Source organism: Halichoerus grypus, chromosome 14 (assembly GCF_964656455.1).
Source record: "Halichoerus grypus chromosome 14, mHalGry1.hap1.1, whole genome shotgun sequence".
Classification (NCBI taxonomy): Eukaryota; Metazoa; Chordata; class Mammalia; order Carnivora; family Phocidae; genus Halichoerus; species Halichoerus grypus.
In genome coordinates, this window is record NC_135725.1 from 74,884,841 (window position 1) to 74,907,660 (window position 22,820).

The following is a 22,820-nucleotide window of genomic DNA, read 5'->3' on the forward strand; positions in this document are numbered from 1 at the left end:
TGGATAGGCTAGTGTGCATTTGTGTGCGTGTAAGTACTAGTGTGCATGCGTCTGCTTGTATGGAGTACGGGTTGGGTTCGAGTCCAGAAACCCCAGGGTGTGTTTGGGTGAGCCCAGGAGTGCGTGGCCGAGCTTGCGTGTGAATGAGTGTGAGTGTGTGTCTGAGTTTGGGGTAAGCGTGGATGTGTGTGGGAGTGCGTACGCACCGGTGAACAAATCTGGAGGTGGAGGGGACTTCTGATGCCTGGGCTTGGACTGGGGTTGTGGTTGTGCGAATTTGCTGGGCGTTTGAGGCAGGGTCAAGGTGTGTGCAGTTGTGCGCTCCAGCGGGGGATCTGAGGGAGTCTTTGGTCGCCTCCTGAGGGGGTGTGTGTGTGTGTGGGGGGGGGGTGTTCAGCTCCTATTTCTTACCAAATGGACAGGGAAGGGAAGAGGGTGACCAACGTTTAACAAGCCCACCCACTATGTGCCTGGGGAAGTCTGTTCTCCCAGGCGCTCTGAATCTGGGGAGAGGGGTGTGTATGTGTGTGTATGGGCCGTAGGACACTTGGTTGTCGCTGTTGTGGGAGTCTAGATACTGAGAGCTGGTCCCAGATCTGTCCCCGGAACACTGGGTTCCTTTCAGCAGTAGTATCTGTCCCCTTTCTCCTTCTATCTCGGCCCCCCAACTCGGGGACCTTCCCCCACCCCGCACCCCCCAGTCTCACAAACCAGAAGTCCCAAATCTCCGAACTGTGGTCGCCCTGCTGTGCAGCTTTGGCCGTCTCTTTCCTCTTTGTGAATCTCAGTTTTCCCATTTTTACTGGGGGGGCCCAGAGGTGGGGGTGTCTCTGCCGGGCTGCAGTGGGCCGGCCGAGGCTGTGTGACCGGCTGCGGCCGGCAGGGGGCAGCATGGGGCAGCAGAGGGCGGCTCGGCGCGGGGAGGAGAGAAGGTGGAGAGCCACCGCGGGCCGAGACTTTAAATCGCCTTCATTTCCCCCAAATCCTTCCTTTTCCTCTCCTCCCCCAGGCCGGCGGGGAGGCAGCTTCCACCGCCCTCCGCGCGCCCTCGCCCGGCCTCGCTCTGCCTCCGGGGACCGCCAGCAGCCCGCCTCCAAAAGTTTGATCTCTCTTTTTTTTGCCTGCTTCTTCTTCCTTTTCGGTGGAAGCAGAAAAAGAGCGAGGCAGGGGCGAGCGCGGCGCCGGGACTCCTGGGACCATGGGCCTGGCGCGGGCGCCCGCGGGGCCCCGGCCGCGCTGCCTGCCTGCTCCGGCGCCCCTGGGCGCGGGGCTGCGCTGGGGGCGCGGGGGCCGCGCGCTCTGAGCCGGCCTGGCGCGGCGGGGCGGGGGGCTGGCGGCCCCATGGGGCGCGCCCACACTTGCCCCCCGGGCTCGGGAGCATGAAGTAGGGGCCCGCCATGGGAGCGGGATCGGCGCGGGGGGCCCGAGGCACAGCGGCGGCGGCGGCGGCGGCGCGCGGGGGGTGAGTACGAGCTCGGGGACGCCCCCTCCCCAGCTTCCTGCTGCTCCAGCCCGGGTTGGGGGGAGGGCTGGGGTTCCCCGCCGCGCCGGACGCTTCCCCGGAACGTCGGCTTCCTGCCCCTTCCCGCGCCCCTCTGAGGCGGGCCGCCAAGGGTTAACGCGGGCTGCGCCCCCGGCCCGGCGAGGCTTGGCGAGCGCTGCCTGCCCTGCCCCGCTGGCCCGGCTCCGCGATCGCGTTGGGGCGGGGGCCGTGCTGGGGAGGGTCCGTGCGGAGCCAGCCCTGGGGGTCGGGATTGGGGGTGGGTGGTGGCGCCTGGGGCGGCGGGCTGCGGGCGGAGGGGGCTTTGGGGACGCTTGGGGGAGGAAGGGTGTCCGTTTCTGGCTGTCTCGGTGTGTTCCGGTGTCGGTGTCTACAGGTCCCGAGCTTGTAAGTCAGTGTGTTCTCGTGAAACTATCCGCAAGCGTCTAGGTCTCCGGGTCTCGGCTTCTCCTGTCTCAGCGTCTGTGTGGCTTTGCACGTCCCCTGCTTCTGGAAGTCTCCTCGTGTGTGTCAGTCTGTTTGGGTCTGCACGTCTCAGTGTTTCCCCGCTTCTCTGGGGGCTGGGGGGGTGTGTGTGTGTCTCAGTTCCTGTCATTTTTCGTGTGTGAGAGAGAAAAAGTGAGAGCCAGCATGTCAGAATAGAAAGGGCCCTGAAGACAACCGAGTCATTGCACAGAGGCAGAGACTGGGGGCCAGGGAGGGGCAGGGAATCTCCAAGGAGGGACTGCGGCGGAGCTGGGACCCAGGGGCTGGTGGGGTAGTTGTAAAGAGTGAGCGTGTGCAAGAGCGAGTCACTGAGTGTGGGTGTGTGTGGGAGTGAGCAAGGATGGGAGCAGCCCTCAGGGCCCTGTGCACTGTGGCTCATGCTGCCCAGAGAAGCGCAGGACTTGCTCCTTTTCCATCCTGCCCCCAGAATCAGAGGACATTCCCAAGAGGCTGGTCAGGGCTGTAGCTCCGCCCTGCTGCACCATGCCCTGCCCCCTCTGAGCTGGAATCAGGGGGACGATGCCCCCCCCCCTTTCCCATGTCTTGGAAAAAGCTGGCTGGCTGAGATTTCCCCCACCCCCCACCACAACACACACACACACACACACACACACACACACACACACAGCACCAGTAAGCACACTGCTGACTCATTTTCTCCAGAAGACCCTGTGCCAAGGCAGATGCCAGTGGTTGGGCAGAGAAGTGGTGCCAGGAGAGCACCCCATAGTGGGGCCCGAGCTTTGGGCAAATGGGCAGTCATGCTGCTTTGAGACCCGGCCTCTGCCTTGCCCAGTCTCGCTGCCTCCCTCACCACAGCAGTGCCCCAGATCCTGTGCCCTCTGGTCCTGGCGTGCCTTGCAGCCTTGCTCCTCTTTACCTCTCCCAGACCAGGCTCCATGACACTATGGAGCACATCGCTGGTCTCGTCTCTCCTTCCCTCTCCTCCTTGTACTTGGAACGCTCCCCGTCCTGGGGCTTTCACATGCCCTGCTGCCCCTCAGGTCTCACCTCAGTGGCCATCAGCTCCCCTGGTGGGGTGCACTGGCTGGGGGCCTGCCCTCCCTATGTCACCCACTCCCTGTCTCTGTCTGAGCACATTCTGCCTGTTACTTTGGTGGCATATTCTCCTTTCCCCGCTCTGTGTCCAGGGGACCCTCTTGGTATCCCGCAGCCTGGCCCGGTGGGTGGCAGGTTGCAGGGCGGAGGGAGCCCTGGGATCAGATAGTGTGAATCCTGACTGCCGTGGGAGCTTGGGCAGGCCCCCCGCCTCTGTGCTCCCTTCTTTCTGATCCGAAAAATGGGCAGCTTAATTCTCAGCTCACAAGGTTTAGTGAGGTTTAATGGAGGACCATGCTCGTAAAGGGCTTAGAACAGTGCCTGGCATGTAGTAAATGGTCAATAAATGGCCACCATTATTTGTATTATTATTCACTTCATCTTGAATGGATGTGTGAGTCAACTGGAAAATTCTGGGCTGCATCCTGTCTGGACAGATGACCTGTCTGTGTTCCCATGGAAGAGGTATCAGGTGTGAAGAGAGGAGCCTGGGTGCAGCTGTCCGGGCACAAGGTGGCCTGGCCGGTCCACGGAGGCAGATGGGACAGGTCCGTCCCCCTTTTGCTGTTCTGCGGTCCTGAGGCCAGCTGCCTGCCCAGCTTGTCCCTTGAGCGTACAGCCAAGCCGGGAGTCCACAGGGTTGCTTTCCTGTGTGTTTTATGGTGCCCTGGGTCTCAGCTCTGAGCTCTTGGTGGACGTTCAAGTTGGTATGGGTCTCTTACGATCCTGTGTGTTCCCACCAAGCATAGCAGCTGTAGGTTCTGGTGGTCCCAGAGTAGCCACATTTGGTGTGCGGGCAGAGGGCCCTTTGCAGAGGTAGGAACACCTGGGTTCCCTTCCTGGAGGGCTGTGTGGCCAGGCTGTGCCCCCAAGGTCAGGTTCCCTAACGCTTAGGTAGCTGCCATCTCAGCTGCCTCCTGTCTGCTCTGGTCTTCCCGACATTCTGGAGCCCTGGGTTCCCTGAGCCAAAGCCCACGAGTCAGTGGTGAAAACAGGAGTCGGGAAGAACAAAGGTCTGAGCCAACACAGGCACTAAACGTTATTAGCAGTAGCCTAAACAGCGTTGGAACGGGGGCAAAAGAGTCAGCAGGGCCTCCCTCCGGGAGCCAACTTTCCAGGCCTGGAGCTCACTTAGATGGCTTGTTGGCTCCCTAGGCCGCGTCTCTCTCTTCCTGTTGGTAAAGGTTGGACTCCCGTCTCTGGCAAATAGGAAGCCCCTGTAAGTGTCCAATTTCTTCTCCACGAGAGACAAGTCAAGTGGAAAGGACTGTTTGCTAAGTAGTGGAGTCGGATGATGTGGGTCACTGACATGCTGTGTGGCTTTAGACAAGTCACTTCCCCTCTCTGGGCCTCAGTTGTCCATCTCCACAATGAGGGGTTGGGACTGGAATCTGGCCTCTAGCTGATCTCAGAGGACCTTCTCCCGCTGTATATTCCCACTCTTTGCTTTGGCACGATATGAGTCAAGTGCACACAGAATTCAGGTCTGAGAAGGTGTCAAGGTGAATGAATGGAGGGGCAAATACCTTGTTAACAGGCCTTCAGGGCTGAAATTCTTGAGTTGGAAGCCATGGTGTTGGGAAACTTAATTGAAGCAAAGATTCTGAGCCCATCGTCCTGTGAGTCTTCTTTCTCCTGACCTTCAGGGATTAAAAATATTTCCCCCAAGTGTATCCTTATTCTCTCCAGAGTGGTCACCTTGGCCTAACCGCAGCCAGAAAAATCGACTAAGGACACGTATGGTTCTTACACCTTCTCTCCACCTGCTGTCTCTCTATCAGCTTGGGAAGCATCCTCAGCAGCGTGGATGTGACATCATATAGCGAGACATTCAAGGAGTGAGGGCTTGTGCCTGGAAGGGGCCGGGAAGAGAGGATGGAAGAGATGGGACAGAAACGAGGTTGTTGGGACACTGGGAAGTGAGGCGCAGTGTCTTCAGAGCAGGCGTTCTCAGGGAAAAGGAGTTCACTGGTCCTCTAAGTCTGGGGACTGCCGGTAGACAGAAAGCCCTGTCCATGTCTTCATTGCAGGACTTCTCAGACCCTTTGTTAGGCAGTTAGTTGTTTTGTTGTGCTTTGGGAATTGTCACGACTGGGATAGCTCTTCCCCAGTTGGTCTGGCTCCAGTTTCCTGGAGTGTCTACCTGGTGCACATGGGAAATAGTACTGAAGAGTTATGACCCCAGAGCCTACCCAGGGTGACCTTGAGGAGGTACCTGCCCTCCCTAAGCCTCAGTTTTTGTCACATCAAACAAAGCCTCCTGTCGTTTCTTTTCAGGGCTGATGAGGCTGCCATGGCTTCAAGTGGGCAGGTCATGCCAGAAGGGTCAACTTCTGCTCTTCTCCCCAGGCAACGCCGGGCCAGCTAGGCGCTCTGACCTTTAGTCATTGCTAGCGGTGAGCCGGAGGCGAGGCCCGTGGCGGCAGGGAGGACTGGCCCCGTGAAAAAGGACATTTTCACAGCAGTGGCAGCAGATTGGAGAGGATGAGGGGGAGCTGAGGATTATCCAGGAGCAACCCTGGAAAAAAGTCAGAGGTAGAGAGGGCCTTTGGGGAGATGCTTTTAAAGTCCAGAGTCCTGTAATACCAGGTACCATTTATTTCTTCTACAAAGATACACTGAACATTTACAACGTGTGTGCCAGGTGCTGGGAATACACGTGAACAAGACAGATGTGTTTCCTACCCTTCAGGGACTTGTTCTAGAAAGGGAAATAGGAAAATAGGCAGTGGGCTCACGTGGGAAACCTGCTGTGGTGAGGTACTCGCAGTGGGCTGTGGGAGGTGACGCCCAAGCTGGAATCTAACGTGTGTGTGGGAACTGAGCAGGCAAAAGAGTGGTGTCAGGAGCACTTGGGAGCAGCATGTGCGAGGGCCCAGATTCTGGAGAAGGCTTTCAAGGGACCACCCTCAGCATCTGAGTGCTTTTGCAGCTAGTTTGCCTTATGCTGCGGGTAACTGAAGACCCAATTCGACGTGGCTTACACAAAGGGAGTTATTATCTCCCATATCAAGAGGTCTGAAGGAAAGGCAGTGATAGGGTTTGCTAATTCAGCATCTCAAGTGTCATCAAATATGCACTGTTTTTCCATTCTGTCACCCTCACGTGCTCATGGAGCTTGTTAACCTCATGGGCACAAAATGGCTGCAGCAGCAACACATCCTCGCTCAATAACATACAAAGGCTAGAAGAAAACCTTCTCTCTGTCCCTTTGAAATACTTTCCCAGGGGCCCTAAGAGGCATCCCTTACATCTTACTGACCATGTTTGGGTCATGTATGCATGCCTAAACCGGTCACTGGCATGGCAGATGAAATCCCCAAGATTGGCTTAGGCTTATCCAGATTCATCCAGCATCCTCTGAAGTCTGTGCCTCCCTGAACAAGAAGGGCAGGGGGATGGCTGTGGGTAGGTAACCACCAGTGTCTTCCACGGTGCCCAGTCAGGATCACTATTGATTATAATTGCAATTAAGTTGGAGTAATTGCCATTAAATCAGAGGGTGTGAGCTGGTTTTCTAGGGCGCCTAGGGAGCTGGGAAGAACGTGGGGCGCCAGACATCAATTACAACAGACGGGTTTCCTGGATTACGTGATTCCCCAGAAGCACACCATTCTAGCTTTCCTCTTGGAAATGGATCCTGGGCCTGTGTGTCCCAGCCTTAGCCCGCACCGCCCGCCGGTCTCGGTTTTCTCTGCCTGCATCCTGGCCGGCCGGCTTTGGCCACGTGCCGCCCTCCCCTCTGCCCGCTTGGGGATCAGATGCCCCGGGTGGCTTCGGATGTCGCCGGTGGCTGCTCCCACAGGAAGGTGAAATCGGATCACTGCCTCTGCCCATCTTGGCAGGAGCCGTGGAGCAGAGCATTAACCCTTCCAGGCCCCAGAGTTCACGGGCAGCCCTGATGCCGAAGGAGCACTTCTGGGGCTGGCACCAGGCCGAGCCCTTGACAGGCATGAGCTCATTTAATCCTCACGCCTGGCCGGTAAGATAGGGAGTGTCGGCCGCGCTGCAGAGCCTGAGGCAGGCTCAGGGAGGCTGAGTGACTCATCCAGGGTCACACAGCTGGTAGGCAACAGGGCCGGGTTTGTGCCTGGGTCTGCCTGACACCCCATTGTGTTCTCTGTTTTCTCTACTCCCTTTCTCTGGCAGCATGAAGCCCAGTAGGCAGCTTCCTTAGCACGCACTGGTCCTGGTTAAGGGGTCTTCTCCCCCTCCACCTTGTGCCTAGAGAGGGAGTTCTCATCGCTTCTGTCCTTTGAGGATGTCCGTCATCCGCGCGGACCAGTGTGGTCTGCCCACTGACCTTTCAGTCCTGGCTCTGCTGCCCACTGGGCCTCAGGATCGTTAGCCCATAGTACAGATGGGGGCTGAGGCCCAGAGATGGGGAGGGGCTGGCCCCTTGTTGACCAGTGAGTCAGCGGCCGATTTGAAGCTGGACCCCAGGTCTCCTGATGCCCAGGGCATTCTGCCCACTGTTCCCTGCCCTGTGACCTTGGTTTATCGATCTGTAAAAAGCAGCGTTTGTACTTGTGACTTGTGCCGCCTGAGCAGGTCCTGCCCCTAGAGGTTGCACCTGGAAACCCCAGGAGCGTGGGCTACCCTTTGGGGTCCTAGAGCCTGCCCCTGGCCCCCCCTTCTGTGGGCGAGCCTGGCCGGGGCAGGGGTGGGGGGGACTGGGTGGTCCCCTCCCAGTGCCCAGGCAGATCTGGGCCCCAGGGTAGAAGCTGATAACCGCCTCTGCTTGTGTCTTCCCGTCTCTAGGGGGTTTCTCTTCACCTGGATCTTAGTCTCATTTGCCTGTCACCTGGCTTCCACCCAAGGAGCTCCTGAAGGTAATCCTCTCTTCTCTTTGTGCGGGCGGTGGGGGGTGGGGGTGGGGGGACAAGGAAGGGCAGAAGAGACCTGAGAACTCAGCCATGCCCCTAATTGGAACTCAGTGCCTCAGTTTTCCTCTCAGTAGAATGGAGCCCATCATTGGCAAATTCTCTCCAGGCTGGGAAGACTGACATTTGAAGTTTTGTAAGGGTCAGGAAGGGCTCAGAGGCAGGAATGTGGGACGGTGACCCTTTGTCTCCCACGGGGGCGGGGGGCAGAATTGGAATGAATCACGTTGGTTCAGTAAGCCTCAGTCGTCCTGATTTGTACAGTGGTTATACCAAGATCTGTTGAGAGGAGGCATGAAGGCCACGGCTTCCCCCCCTTGCCGTGAGATCCTGTTCTTCCCTGCCCTCCCCGAGGACCCGGCCAGGGGGCCAGAGCGGCGGTGGCCTGGGTACACAGCTGTCCGGGGAAACTGAAACCTCTCCCACATCTGTTTGTCAAACAGCCACAAAGCCTCCTAAAATAGTGGCTCTTCCCCTCCTCCATGCATGCCCGTGTGCCGGGGCGGGCAGCAGGGCACTCCCAGAGCCCCTGTGGCCTGACCTGGCCGCCGGCAGGGATTGGGTCCCCGGGAGGGGAGGGCCATGCCCGGAAGAGACTCCGGCTGCCCGGCAACATTTTGTGCAAATGTCATATTTTCCGAGCTTGCTGTTTCCCCCACAAAGTAGGTGAACAGCTGTCCAGAGTCCTGAGTCAGGCAACGGGGGGTGGGGGGTGTTGGGGAGAGGCCGGAGCTGCATGGAGCCAGGTTTATGTAATAAAGGGATCTCGCGGCGGCCAGCTGGCAGGGTCCTTCCAGCTTGGCCTTGGGCTGCATTCGTTCCCCTGGCCCCTAGCTCCTCGCCCCTGGATTCTGGATGTCTCTCCACCCCACTTACCAATGAGGTTGAGGGGCTCCAGCTCAGGATAGCATAGTGTTAAGAACAGAGACCCTGGAGCCAGGTGATCTGGATTCAAGTCCTGGCTGTGCCTTTTATTATAGGCTGTGTGACCTTGGGCTAGTTCCTGTAGCGAACTTTTCTGACCCTCCTCTGTAAAGAGGTGGGGGGGGGATGATAAACAGTATCTTCTTTATAGATGATGGGAGAGAATCGAGCGAGATAGAGCACGTGAAGCACTTGGCTCATAGGAAGTGCTCAATAAATCCTGGGGTTTATTATTGCTGTTAATTATATTATTTACCTGAACACTTGGGCAAGAACAGTCCTTGTCCATCCCCTGTGGAGCCCACGGTGGTCAGAGGCCTCCGCCAGCTCGGGTGTCAGAGTGTGGGGCTTTGCCCCTGCCCTGCAGACCGTCTCTGGGGTGGGGGAGGCCTGGAGACTGGCTGGTGTCAGCTTTGAAACCCACCTGGAGGGGACGGTCAGGGGGGCCTCATCGGTGGTGCTGGTCAGGCAAGTGGAAGCAACCAAAGATGCAGTGTGTGGGGACACGTAGTGCGGGGGGCGGGGAGGAGGCGGCGCTCCGGGGGCCGCCGAGGTGGGACGAGGGGATGGAGAGGTGGCTTCCTGCCCTCCCCCTTTCCAGCAAGTGCCTCCTCCCTTCGAAATTGTTCGTAGTGAGTAGTAGTTTGTGCTAATAGGAGCGTTTCTGTGATGACAACGTGTGAGATACACCACTACCCGGAGAATCCTCGAGCCGCGGTTTATTTTAGCTTAGGAGCTCAGGACAGACGGAGGTGGGAGAAGGGAGGAATTTGAAGTGAAATGAAGGCCAGCAGATCCTTAGGGAGGAAGACAGGTCTTCAAGCCAAACCAGCCCGAAAAAGCAGCCTGCGACTATAGCGTTCTTAGAACATCGTCAGCACTTTGTGGCCGCCTCCAGGTCTGGTTTCCCTTGTCTTACAGGCAGGGAAACTGAGGCTCAGGGGTCAGGAATAGACTTGCCCAGAGGTGTCTGGACATGGATGGTGAGGACAGCCAACAACCCTATGATGTAGGCGTTCTTCACCACCTCGTTTTACAGCAGAGGGAACTGAGGCTCAGAGTCCAGACTCCCAGGTGTCTTTGTCTGGCTCTCAAGTCCGCCCTTCTGACTCCAGAGCCTACTATGTATGGCACTCATTTTCTCCCAGCCCATCTATCTGTCCATCCATCCATCTGTCCATCCATCTCACAGCTGCCGGCTGAGGGCCAAGTGCTAAGCGTGGCATCCAGCCCCACGCAGACCCCACATACCACGCTCGGGGCCTAGGTTGCTGAGCTCGGGGCAGAGCGGGGGGGAGTTGGGGGGTGGGAGGGAGCTGAGGACCCAAGCCAGACCCCAGTTCCAGAGGCAGCCTCTCCTTTCCGAGTCGGAGCTCCGGAGCTGGCTTCTGCAGACACGGGCAGCTGAGCCAACTGAAGGAGGTCGAATGACCCGGTGAGAGGCAAGGTCAGGAATCCTTTCCATAAACACGCTGGAAGCCCTCCTTTGGCTCTGGCGAGCCCCACCGATGTAACTACTGGGTGGATGTGACCTGGCCAGGCTGCTGTCGACCTCCAAACGCTTCGCCAGAGGACAGAGGTTGCAGGGATGCCTCGATCACTTCCTCTGCTCTGTCCAAAGCTGCACAGGGCGAGGGGCAGTCATTGGACGTGTCCTCTTTTGTGCAGACAGCAGCTCCGGCCACAGAGAGACCTAGGGGGTGGGGCGGGGGCTGGGGAAGTTCCTAAAGGGGGTCAAACCAATCAGGCCCGCCGGACATCCTTACCGAGCTCCTGTGACCCGTCCACTCCTGTCACCCTGCTCCCTCACTCATGGGACTGCTTCCTGGAGGAGACGGGCTTTTGAGACAGAGAAGGGGAAACATCCTGAACACTCGGTGAGGGTCATTATTTCTGGCACAAACAGCTATCCTTTGCAAGCGATTATTGGGTGCCAGGCACTTATTTCAAGAGTGCTAGCTCATTTACCCCTCACGACGGACTTTGGAGTGTGGCAGTACCGTCATCCCAGTTAAGAGATGAGGAAACTGAGGCACTAAAGTCACACGTGAACTCAGGGAAGTCCGGCTCCAGGGTCTGTGTCGTAAATGAGTACAGGCAGGGTCCTTCGGCCAGACAGGGGACTGGTTCCGACTCCGCACTCCCGGCCGCGAGCGTGGGGCCCCGGGGGAAGGGGGGGCGGGGCAGTGGGTGGACTGTCCTCCACGTCTGGGCACCTGGAGGGGGTCTGGCCCTGACCGCGCCCTCTCCCCCTCTGCCCTCCCTCTGCAGATGTGGATGTCCTCCAGCGGCTGGGCCTCAGCTGGACGAAGGCAGGGGGTGGCCGGAGCCCCCCGCCCCCGGGGGTCATTCCGTTCCCATCGGGCTTCATCTTTACGCAGCGGACCCGGCTCCAGGCCCCCACGGCTGCCGTCATTCCTGCCGCCCTGGGCACAGAGCTGGCGCTGGTGCTGAGCCTCTGCTCCCACCGGGTGAACCATGCCTTCCTTTTTGCCGTCCGCAGCCGGAAGCGCAAGCTGCAGCTGGGCCTGCAGTTCCTCCCCGGCAAGACGGTCCTCCACCTGGGGCCTCGGCGCTCTGTGGCCTTGGACCTCGACGTGCACGACGGGCGCTGGCATCACCTCGCCCTGGAGCTCCGTGGCCGCACTGTCACCCTGGTGACGGCGTGTGGGCAGCGCCGGGTGTCTGTCCCGCTGCCTTTCCCCAAGGACCCAGCCCTCGACCCCGAGGGCTCCTTCCTCTTTGGGAAGATGAACCCGCACGCGGTCCAGTTTGAAGGTGCCCTGTGCCAGTTCAGCATCTACCCTGTGACGCAGGTCGCTCACAATTACTGTACCCACCTGAGGAAGCAGTGCGGCCGGGCCGACACACACCGGCCCCAGCTGGGACCCCTCCTGCCCCGAGACTCTGGCACAACCTTCACCTTCCAGACCGACCTTGCCCTGCGAGGCCTGGAGAACCTGACCACTGCCGCGCCAGCCCTGGGGTCACGGCCAGCAAGCAGGGATCCCAGGGGGACTGTGGTGCCCGCCACCCCCGCCAAGCCCCTGAGGACTAGCGCCACAGAGCCGGGCCGGCGTGCGGCCGCAGGGGGCCCAGCCCGGATCCCGCTGCCACCTGCCAAACTGTCAGCTGGGGGAGTGCTCCCTCCCGTGCCCCCAGCCTCTCTGGCTAGCTCCACCACACCTGTCCAGCCATTGCGGAAGAACGCAGCCACCAGGATCCCCAAAAGTCATCCAGCCAGGCTTTCGGTCCCTTCTCCTTCAGTAGGCCCTGTCAAAAAGCCCTGCCCCACCCAGAAGGCAGCTCAGCCTTCCTTCCCCAAATCAGCCCCACCCACCAGGAAGCCAGTGCCCCCCACTTCCCACCCACTTCCTGCCAAAGCCTCCCGCCCCTCAGTGAAGCCGATCCAGAGGACCCCTGTGATGCCCAGACCTCCACTACCCAGCGCTCGGCCTCTACCTCTGGCCAGTGGCTCCCCCAAAAAGCCTTTTTCCCCAGCAGGCCCGACCGAGGCCAAGATGAGTAGTCATGCCGGTGAGCCAGTCCCTGCCCGCACCGGCACCCACAAACCTCCCCGACCCACTGTGTTGCCCCGGCCACCTGTCACCCATCCTGGCTCTCCCAGGATTGCTCCACCAGCCACAACGATGCCTCCCACCCTTGCTCCTGGCTCGGCCCCCACCAGAAGCAAGAAACCCTCTGGATCAGAAGCCACAAAGAAAGCCAGACCCAAGAGCAACCCCCGGAAGCCCGTCCCCCTCAGACCTGGGAAGGCGGCCAGGGATGTTCTGTTGAATGATCTGACAACCAGGCCCAGCCCCAGACAGTCCCAGCCCCGCCGGCCCACCACCCCGGCCCCGGCATTGGCCCCAGCGCAATTCCTGTCCTCCAGTCCCTGGCCCACGAGTCATAGCTATTCACTCTTCCACCTGGCGGGACCCACGCCTTTCCCGTTGCTGATGGGACCTCCAGGGCCCAAGGGAGACTGTGGTTTGCCGGTAAGACGGGGTGAGGTGTGCATGTTGCTTGGAGCTCAAGGGGGTGGCAGGGGCAGTCAGGGCAAGTGGCTACTCCTGGCATTAGGGCAGAGCTGGAGAAGCAGCTTAGAGCAGGGAGGTGGTTATGGGCAGGGCCTCAGCTGACACGCAGGTCCCTTGTTCCTCTATCTCCATTGTGCTCGTGATTTGCCCACTCTGCTGTGATCCATGGTCCACTGGGGCAGCCTTGGGTTTGGTGGCCAGCGCCGGGTGAAGAGCACCCCTGTGCTTGGGCGGGCCCAGGCCCCGGGTCATTCTTTGCTAACCCAACTGTGAAGGTCAAGTGGCTTAAGGAAAACTACTAGCTGACTGGCCCCCAGGTCATGCAGTCTCCAGAGTTCAGCTCTCCTGACTCCTGGAGGAGAGCTCCTCCAGCCCACCAGCTCGTCTGGGGGCATTGGACAAAGGTCACACACAGGTAGCCCTGAACATGTTTTGTTTGGCATTGTTTAAAAATATTTAATAAGTTACTAACATTTTAAAAATGTGGGAGATTTCTTATAAAAGACCTGGTGACCAGCTTCTCTTGGAAGGGGGACAGATGCAGTAGCCCCTGGCTTGCGGCCCACTCAGAGCTGCCCCTTTAGACAGGACAGGCCCGCTCCTGTGTGTCCCCACATCTCCCGATGTGGGGCTTCCAACCCAGTCCTTTCCCCTGTGTATTTTACCTGCCTGGTTCCTATAGATGTTTGATTTGTGGCCCCCGTAGAGGAGTTTGGGGTGAGGAGGATCAGGGTGGGCCTGAAGAGTCAAGGAAAGGAGAAAGAACATTCCACGTGCGGGAGATGTTCTCAGGCCCGGTGCCTCCAGAATGCCTGGGACTGTCTCCAGGGGCAACGACCTTTCTGCAGCTGGAGGCCAATTCCTCCGGGCGGGGAGTGGAGGGGATGGAGTTTCCAGAAAGCTCAGGCCTCAGCTCTGTTCTCCTGCCTTGGAGATGTCCACCGTGTAGTTTTCTCCTCCCTGAGGCCGGGTTTCCCACCAGGCTCTGTGTTTGAGGTTAGGCTCCCTACAATGTGGAGATGGTGGCAGATGCTGGGAATTCCCAGGCCTTACAAACACACTTAATGAGTTTTAATAATCATTAGGAATAATATTTATTCAGCCTGTCTCCAAGGGGACTGAGAGCCTGCTTTTATTATAACCATATTGTAGAACTTATGGAAATTGTATGCATTGCTCTGCAATTATGTCAACGCTCTGCTCAAGTCCTGTGCTCTGAGACTGTTAGGGCAGGAGGTTGGGAGCCGAGAAAAGGACCGCTTCTCACCCCTCCAGGCTGCCCAGCCTGACTCAGGCACCGGGTGCCTCTGAGCCCTGCCAGCTCGGCTTCCCAAGCTGTGTGGGTGCTGGGCTCACTGGCCGTGAGATCAAAAGGGGGTGAATTGTCCTCCCCTGAGAGAGGGTGTGAGGCTCAGGGTCTCCACCCCATCCAGTGGAGGAGGTCAACCCTGCCTCCCGAGGCTGCGTTTGGGGTGGAGAGAGGACAGCCATGTCCAAGCCAGCACAACTGGAACAGGAGTGGTTTTTAGGGTAGAGAATCTGCCTTTGAGCCTGTCGGATGCCCGGGCTGCATACTTTCCCCTCGGGGTTCGGTGATGTGAATCAGCAGGGGTGAGGTCTCACTCCAGATCTTCCTGAGCTTCCCTGTGATCAAAGGGGTCAACCTGTTCAGTCGATGGGCGCTTAGGGATCATTCCATTCAACCCTCTTCACTGGGCAGGTGAGGAGCTTAGAGACTATGCCCAGAAAGGGCCAGGACTTGCCCAAGGGCACACAGCAGAGTTGAAGTTGATGCCCCAGTGCCAGACGCTAAGACCGGCACATTCCATCCCACTCCCCTGAGTGTCCACTCTGAGACTCTGAGACTCAGGGCCCGGAGGCTGGGGGGCTTCAAAGATGTGTCAGGCCCTGTCCTTGGCCTCAAAGGAAGATAATGTCTAGAGAATCTGTCGTTTCTATACCTCTCAGATGTATGAGTAACAGGAGTGGTACCTTCCTTTAGAACCTCACGGGACCTGGTCCAGGAGGGCAGGATGGGTATGCTGACCCCTGCTCTATAGATCAGGGGACAGTGGCTAGAGGGACAAAAGACTTGGCCAAGGGCACCTCACATGTTCTTGCAGGGACTGGGATACGACGCTGGGTCCCTGATGTCCAGAGAGGCCACTGACTCTCCCTCTCTCTCAGTCTGCTTGGGTAGCATCCTGCCTCTTGCCCTACCCCGTCCCCTAATCCCACCCTCCCTTGGAACCTAGCCTCACTCTAATAGGAACCCAAAAAACTTTGAGAAGCCTTGTCCAGCCCACCATGTGGCAGGTGGCAAACTGGGCATTTCTATCTTGGCAGAGCCCAGAAGCCCCATCACCAAAGTGGGTTCTCTGAGCATCAGTGGCAAGGACTCCCGCTCTGTCTGTCCCCTCGTCCCTGCCTCCGACCGCCATACACATCTGGGATTTAGTCCCAGCCGAGCAGAAGCTGTGCTGCTCTGGGTCGGGGGCTTAATTGTCCCCCGTCTGGGGACGTGCAGACCTGGGTTCCAATTCTCACTCCACCCCTTACTGGCTCTGTGGCCCTGAGCCATGCTAAGCCCTGGTTTCTGCAGAATGTAAGTTAAGAATAGCTCCCATCTCCTGTGAGGAAGCGAGTTGGGTGATCTCCAGGGCCCCTTGGAGATCTGTTTTTGCTGGGTGACTTGGGGAACTTCTTTCCTCTCCCTAGGGCTGTCTCCCCTCTCTGACAGCTTTGGAAGAGCTCCCTCCCCAGAAATAAGTGGGACCTTATTTGGGAGCCAGAGAGGGGTGCCGCGGCTGGGTCTGTTGGGTTCTGCGTGGTCCCCAGGGGCAGGAGACAGACTGGCAGAGGCCGAGACAGCTCTGGGCCCCGGGCCTGTCAGCAGTTATAACCACGGAGGGAGGGAGCTCTGTGGGAGCCCCAGCAGCCGGGGGAGCATGGAAAAGCTGAGCTGGGCCCCGGGTGAGGAGGGGCGGGGAGGCTGTGGTTCACAGAGACTGCACAGAAGCTGCACAGAAGCCCCACGCCTGGGAGGAGGCGGGTCAAGGCCTTATTTATTCATGATCAGGCTGCTGGCCTCTGCACTCGCTTGCACTTTTTGCAAGCGTCACCTCAGGGAGACCCGGATGAGGGCCTGGCCCGCAGCAGATGCTCCATGACTATCTGTGAAACGAACGAAGGAATGTGATCCTTGCAGAAAAAAAGGTTGTCTTGATTCCCAGGCCAGGCTCCTTGAGGTTACACAGATCTCTGCTGCTGGTGGGTCAGGAGGCCGCGTGGAGGGTAACAGTGCACAGACTTTGCATTTGGAGTGACCTGGGTTTGAACCACTCCCTTATCCAGCCATTCTTTCGTTCTGTCAGCAAATATGGATTGAGTGCCTTGTAGGGGCCAGGTGCTGTGTGACCTTTGGCAAGTCACTTAACCTCTCTGAGCCTCCGTTTCCACCTTTGTAAAATGGGGATACGGTACTACCTACGTTTCCAGAGTTGTTGTGTGGATCGAGATGAGGGACATAAAGCGCCCAGCACTAGAACCTGGTCCCAGTGGTTGGTTGTGGCTGTTTACTGATGTGCTGATGGTTGAGATGGGGGTATCACTGCATTAAGATGACTGGGAGTATCTGGACCCAGGAGGGCCTTCATACTGTTGGTGGTTAGGAATTGGGGCTAGATCTTGAGAAATGCACCCTTTACCCCAGTTATCATCTAGAACCCAGGGGAACGAGGGCTGTTTTGCTTTGTCTTTAGCATACTGTTTTTTGAGCTCCTACTATGTGCCCGGCTCTGAGCTAAGCAGTTGGCATGGTGTATCCTGCAGCTGCACGTGGGGAACAGGGTAACTGAGGGGAGTTCGAGGCAGGGGCTATTTGCAGAGGTGTGGGCAGTTATCAAAGGAACCGACAGCAGCTAGCAAAGCACACAGGTCTGACCTGAAGGTACAAGGGGAGGGAACGTGTGACCAGAACCCAGTGAGAGTTAAAGTGTGAACAGTACGTAGTCTGTAGTGTCCGCCGCCCCCCACCCCGACCGGGCAGGGAGAGAAATACCCTGCCCACTCACTCTGTGCACTCTTCGGTCTCTTTGGAAGCTGGGTGTTATATCCCCATTTTGCAGCTGGACAAACTGAGGCCTGGAGGCATGGGGAGATGAAGTAATCTGTGTAAGGCCACATGGAGAAGCCCTAGGCCCAGGAGGCCCTTCCCTAGGACAGAGACTGGGGAAAAAGCCTCCGAGCCCCGAGGGCTATTCTTGGGAATAGCGGTATGCTCAGATGGTCAGAAGTGGGAGGGCCCTTTGAGGTCCCCTGCCTCTCCCCATCAAGCCACAGGCACCCAGCAGAGGCCCAGAGACTGAAGAGTCCTAGCACAGGGTCACCGGCGGTTAGCAGCACACGCGGGCCGGGACTCAGGTCTCCCAGATCCTCGGCCTGTGGAACCTCTCTGCTTGCTGCCCGGGGCCATGCCAGCCGGGACTTACTTCTTTCTGCAAGGCTTGGCAGGCGGGCTGTTGCAGCTGGACACAAGGGTGGACTTGTTCCGTGGGATGGGGTTCCCCTAGGTCCGGCTGTCAGAGGCCACGACCCCTGGGGGAAGCCCAGAGCCGCTGCTTGTTTGTTTCCAGGGCTCTGCTTGTGCGAGCCCCGGAGCCCAGGCCTCCTTCACCTCCCCCAGGCAGGCCCGTGGCCCCCGCTCCCCTCCCCCTCTGCTCTGGGCCCTCTCAGAGGCCCCGTTGTTTGCGGCGTGGAGTGGAAAATCCCACCCCGGCCCTCGTGAATCATCCCAGAGTCACCCGCTCAGGCTTCAGGCCCTGGAAAGAAATGGCAGCGTTTTTCCACTGCGTGGAGAACAGGCAGGGTCCCGGATCAGGCGAGAGGGGGCAGGGGGCGCCCACCCTCACTTACCCACGGACAAAGTAAGTCCTGAATGGGGAAGGGTTGGGCTTACGGCCGCAGCTGGGCCGCTGGGGGAGGCCCCGGGCCGGGGTTGGGTAGAGGAGAGCCTGGCCAGGCCTGCAGCTGGGGGCTGGGCTGCTATGACACGGAGCCGGGCTGGGGCCTGACATCACCAGGCTGGGCCGTGGGTCCCAACTGGCACTTCGAGTCTGCTCGGCAGATGTTGTGGGTGAGGTCAGACTCCCAGCCTGGATGCCCCTGTTTCTGGGGCAGAAGAAATGTCAAGAGGGAGTGTCCAGGCCTCCACAGCGGCTGCCCTACCGGGGTCCCTGAGGGAGCTATCCCTCCCGGGGACTGTCCCTCCCTAGAGCCTGGCACGAGCCCTGCCTTGCTGGGCCTTGGACTTCCTCTCTGTGAGATGGGCACGGTGTCCTCCTTTCCTCCCCTGCCAGATAACTGGAGGAGGAAGTCACCGCCGCCCTGCAACGCAGGAAGGGCCCCGGATTGGGAAGGTTCTGGGATGCTCATTCCATAGAGGCCTACAGAGGGGAAGGGCCTTAGCCAAGGTTGCACACCGAGTCAGGACATACTTAGCCAAGATTCTCTGCGTGGAAGCTGCCCAGAATAGGAGAACAAATCAAATGTCCTGGATTGAATCCAGATTCTGCCTATTAGCCATGTGGCCTTGGGCAAGTCGTTTTGTTGCTCTGAGGCTCTCTTCGGTTTCTCATCTATTAAAGGGGCTGGGTGATGATACGGCCTGTAGGCATGCTTAGCCTGAGCCCCTGCATTTCCCTTTAATTCTGGGTCACCTGGAAGAACAGAGCCAGGGAGGGCCTTCTGGAAAGGGAAATCTTTGCTCTTCCTGCAAAACAGATGCCAAGGAGGGTGGTTTAAAGTTTTGAGTTGGGGAGCTTCCAGCAGCTTGCTTAACAGAAACAACAGCTAACTTTTTGGGCATTAACTGTGTGCCAGGCACCAGGATTAGCACTTTTTATAGATTATCTGTCAGCTAGGGGCCGTCATATCCTCATTTTACACTTCGAGAATGAAGGCTTGGAGAACAGAAGTAGCGTGCCCAGAGCCACACAGCTCGTAAGTGGGGGTGCCCAGTGTGCACCCAGATCCCCTGGGGAGGAGCAGAGAGGAGCCTGGCCCTGAATCCCTGCAGGGAAACCTGCAGAACGAGATAGAAGAGTAGAAACATCCACCCAGCCCCCGGGGTTCTGGATGGAAGGAAGACGGCTGCTAATTTGGCCAGAGGTCCCTGGAGGCTCAGAGGTGTCTGGGACTTGCCTGAGGCCACGCAGCCACCCCCCTCCCTCCACCCCGGGCTCTTCCCAGTGCCCCTGGGGCCTTGGTGCCCATATCTGCCTGTCTGGATCTCTCTTCTGAGTTTTATTCATGGACGAGCAAGCACATGGTGTTCATAGGCCAGAACTGTGAACCGAGGCTGCCCAGCGTGAGATCTGGATTAATTACCAGCCAAACCGTACTGGGTTTTCAACACTGATTTTAACTCTGGGCAGGAAACCTGGAATCTCGTTGATGGTTATTTGAAACAAATGAATTCCCCAGGCCTCACACATCCTCGAAAGCCAGGCTTCCTTCGAAGGCTCCGTGTTCAGTTCTTCACATCAGGCACTTAGTTAATCCTCATTTATGCCTTCAGGGTAGACGGGGCCGTGGCCCTTGAACCCATGGGGATGGGGAGCAGTGGACACTCAGACTGAAGGGTTTGCACAGTCTCTAGCTATTAAGTGGCAAAACTGGGATTTGAACAAAGGTCAGCCCTCCATTTAGTAAGTCTGCTTGGCTGCCTCCCTTCCATGCTACAGGGTTAGGCCTTTCTCTTGTGGGAAATAGGGAGCCATTGAATGTCGTTGAGCAGGGGAGTGCCTTGGGAAGATGAACAAGGCTGTGGGGAGGAGGACAGGAGAGGAGAGAGGGTGGAGGTAGGGAGACCAATGAGGGGGCTGTTGCAGGTTCTCAGGGAGCAGTGATGAAAGTTGGACCAGGCTGTGACCACTGGAATAGATGGAACATTTGAGTGATGATTAGACCCCAGTCACTGTGTTAAATGTTTACCGTCTCTCATTTCATCCTGTGACAGTCCTGTGAAGAGGGTATTATTGCCTCCATTTTATAGGCACAGGCTGGCTAGAGAACTTGCCCAAACCCAGCTAGTGGGTGGCAGCGTGGGGTTTGAACCCAGGCCTGTCTGATGCAGAAGCCTTTGCCTACACCCTCTATGCGGCACTGCCTCTCCTCGGTGCAAAGATACTTGGCGTGACCTTGGACAAATCCCTTCTCGGCTCTGGCTCTGCGGAGAAGTTGGCTGAGCTCTGAGATCTCTTGCTGCTTTATTTTATCAAACATTTAGCTGAGCCCTGGGGAGAGAGAATTCGTTCCTTTGAGGAGATCATGGTCTAGTGGGAGAGACAGGCTCCGGGGCAGACAATTCCCCAAATAATATATAAATAAAAAATGGAAAGAGGGGACTTGACTCAACCTGGGGGAGGGATCAGGGAAGGCTTCCTGGAGGAGGTAGCACCCTGGGTAAGTTCGCTGAGTAATAAAAGGTGAAAACTTCAAAGACCACAAAACAGCAGCTGCAAAGGCCTGAAAACCCCAAAGAGCATGAGTTCCTTAGGCGGGGACCTCAGAGAACCCCTCTTCTCAGCCACGGAGTGTCCATGCCCAGAGCTCTAGACAGGCTTGTGGAACGACTGCTTGAACCCATTCCCTGCTGCCCCTTGGGACTGACGCTGTCTTCTTGCTTTTTTCTTCAGGGTCCCCCTGGGCTGCCTGGGCTCCCTGGACCCCCTGGTGCACGGGGGCCTCGGGTAAGTGATCACACGTTGTCCTTTGGGGCTCCGGTTGGCTCTTTGGCCTGTGTCCCCCTACCCCTAAAGGGAGCTCCCCCGCTACCTTGCTGTGTGTCCTCAGGCTGTTTCCTGCCCCTCGCGGGTGCCCATTTTCCACTTTGTCCGTTGGAGTGGACTTAGGGCTCTTCGGGGGCACTGTGTGGACGGGCATGGCATGGGGACAGCAACGACCTCTTACAGGGTTTCAGGTATTCATGGTGGGTATCACCCTTGGCAACCTGGAGTGGAGAAAGGGTTTCTGCAGACCACATCTCCTGAGCTCTTGGGTTTCAGTGTCTGCCCAGGAAAAAAAGCTGGCTTGGGAGGACACAACCTTTGCATCCATCTTCCCATCTCTGCAGGGCCATCCTGGGGTGGGGATCCCGACATGAGCAAGGTGGGGGGGAGCTCCCCATGCTGAGAGGTTTGATCAGAGGCGGGAGGATGGCTTTGCAGGGCCGCAGGGGCTAAGATGAGCTAGCCTGAGTCTTGGTGTGAAAAAGAACTCCTATGTGTTATGCCTTGCACACATGTAACGCTGCCTTGTTTGAGCCCCTCTCCCCCCAGGACCCTTGTGGGCCAGGATAATCATTCTCATTTTGGGAATGAGGAAGCCGAACATATAGGAAATGGAAGAGCCAGGATGGGAACCCAGGCCCTGAACCGTATGCTGGCACCCCTGGGGGTCCTCTTGGAGAAAAATCTGTCCTTTTCCCAAGAGGGCTCAGACCCATGATGCCTGGCACCTGTGCCCAGGCTGAATCAGCCTTTCCCACGCTGGGTGCCTGGCAAGGCTCTGGCAGAGACAGCTGCCTGGGGCATATTTTTAGTTCAGAGCCCAGCGGATGGTTCTGGTTATGCAATTACTCCAGACCTGGCCCTGTGCTCTCTGGGCCCAGGGCTCTGGAATCTGTTGTCTGATGCGGCATTTCCTCCTGGCTCCAGAGTCTCCATGGAGCACATACCCAGAGCTGGGGACCACAGAGGTATCAGGGCTACTGCTGGCCACAGGACCTTGCAGTCTGGGACCAGGATGAGGCCCTTTGACTATTAGGCAGTTTGTCCATCCAAACGCCTCCTCTGCACCTTTACTCGGGTCGGCCTCTTGACCTGACCTGGTGTGCCCTTCTTTGAAGCTCCTCCTCCATCCCCTGCTGAGATCAAATGCCACCTCATTTTCTGATGACAGCCCCCTTCTCCGAGTTCCTGCAGCAGTTTATCTGCTGCTCTGGATGCCATGGATCACTTTCCTAAAGCTCGCACAGACCGCTGAACTCTGTTGGCGGAGCAGCCTATGCGTGATCTCATCCCACCAGCCCAGCCGTCCCGAGAAATAGGTTCTGATGTTGTCCCCGTGTTACAGACGAGGAAACTGAGGCTCATAAAGGTTTGGTTACTTTGGAGAAGGTCAACCAGAGAGTCAATGCTGGAGCTAGGATTGGACCCAGACAGTCTGACCCCAGAACCTATGATCTTAACCATCTATTGTGCTGATTTATCTGTCTACCCAAACAAGCCCCTCTGGGCCAGAGCCAGGCCCTGTTTCTCTTTCTCACACGATGCATGCAGCAGGTGCCAGGCAAATGGTTTGCTGAAGAGTTCTAGTCTGGGAGTCAACAACATTTTCCCCCCAGAAGCTGTGTGATCTTAGACAAATCCCTTCCCTTCTCTGGGCCTCAGTTTCCCATCTATAAAGCATGGGGTCCGCTCAGGATTTTCCAAGGCATTTCCTTGGAACCATATTTCCAAGGTTCCTCCCAGCTGTGAAATTCCATGAGTGAGGGAATGACTCTCCCGACATCCTTCTCAGGCTTTCTGTGTGCTCTCCCTCCCCCCCTCCCCACCGTCATCCTGTTTCTAGGCTGGAAATTCCATAGATCATAAAATTCCAGAGATAGTAGAATGCGAAAAGTAGACCATCCAGCTCCTCTCTGCACGAATGACGGCTCTGGGGCTTAGGGAGCGGCAGGGCCTTACCTGAGGTCGCCCAAAGCTCAGTGGTGTGCCCCTTTCCACCTCCACATACTTCCCCAGCCCGTGGAAGGCTGTTGGGGAATCCCTGGGCCCTCCCCATACCCAGCTTTCTGGGCTGCAGCATTTATAGAATTGGTCTGCTTGGCTCCCAGTCAACTATGTGCTCTGTTTCTTTGCA

General features: G+C 57.8%; 1 protein-coding gene across 3 annotated transcripts in view; it reads left to right on the forward strand.

Annotated features, from left to right (window-relative positions):
- The first annotated feature begins 943 nt into the window (after nucleotides 1–943).
- The window catches only part of COL27A1 (collagen type XXVII alpha 1 chain), a 135,992-nt gene continuing 114,115 nt past the window's right edge, over nucleotides 944–22,820 (forward strand). For 2 of the 3 annotated variants that reach the window (XM_036121912.2, XM_036121913.2), the window contains exons 1-4: nucleotides 945–1,462; nucleotides 7,808–7,878; nucleotides 11,125–12,854; nucleotides 20,594–20,647. In XM_036121912.2, coding sequence (XP_035977805.2) covers nucleotides 1,398–1,462; nucleotides 7,808–7,878; nucleotides 11,125–12,854; nucleotides 20,594–20,647 — 1,920 coding nt within the window. In that variant the 5' untranslated portion in view covers nucleotides 945–1,397. Of the gene's footprint in view, nucleotides 1,463–7,807; nucleotides 7,879–11,124; nucleotides 12,855–20,593; nucleotides 20,648–22,820 lie in introns of all 3 variants that reach the window. The other variant, XM_078061643.1, reaches the window with a different exon arrangement.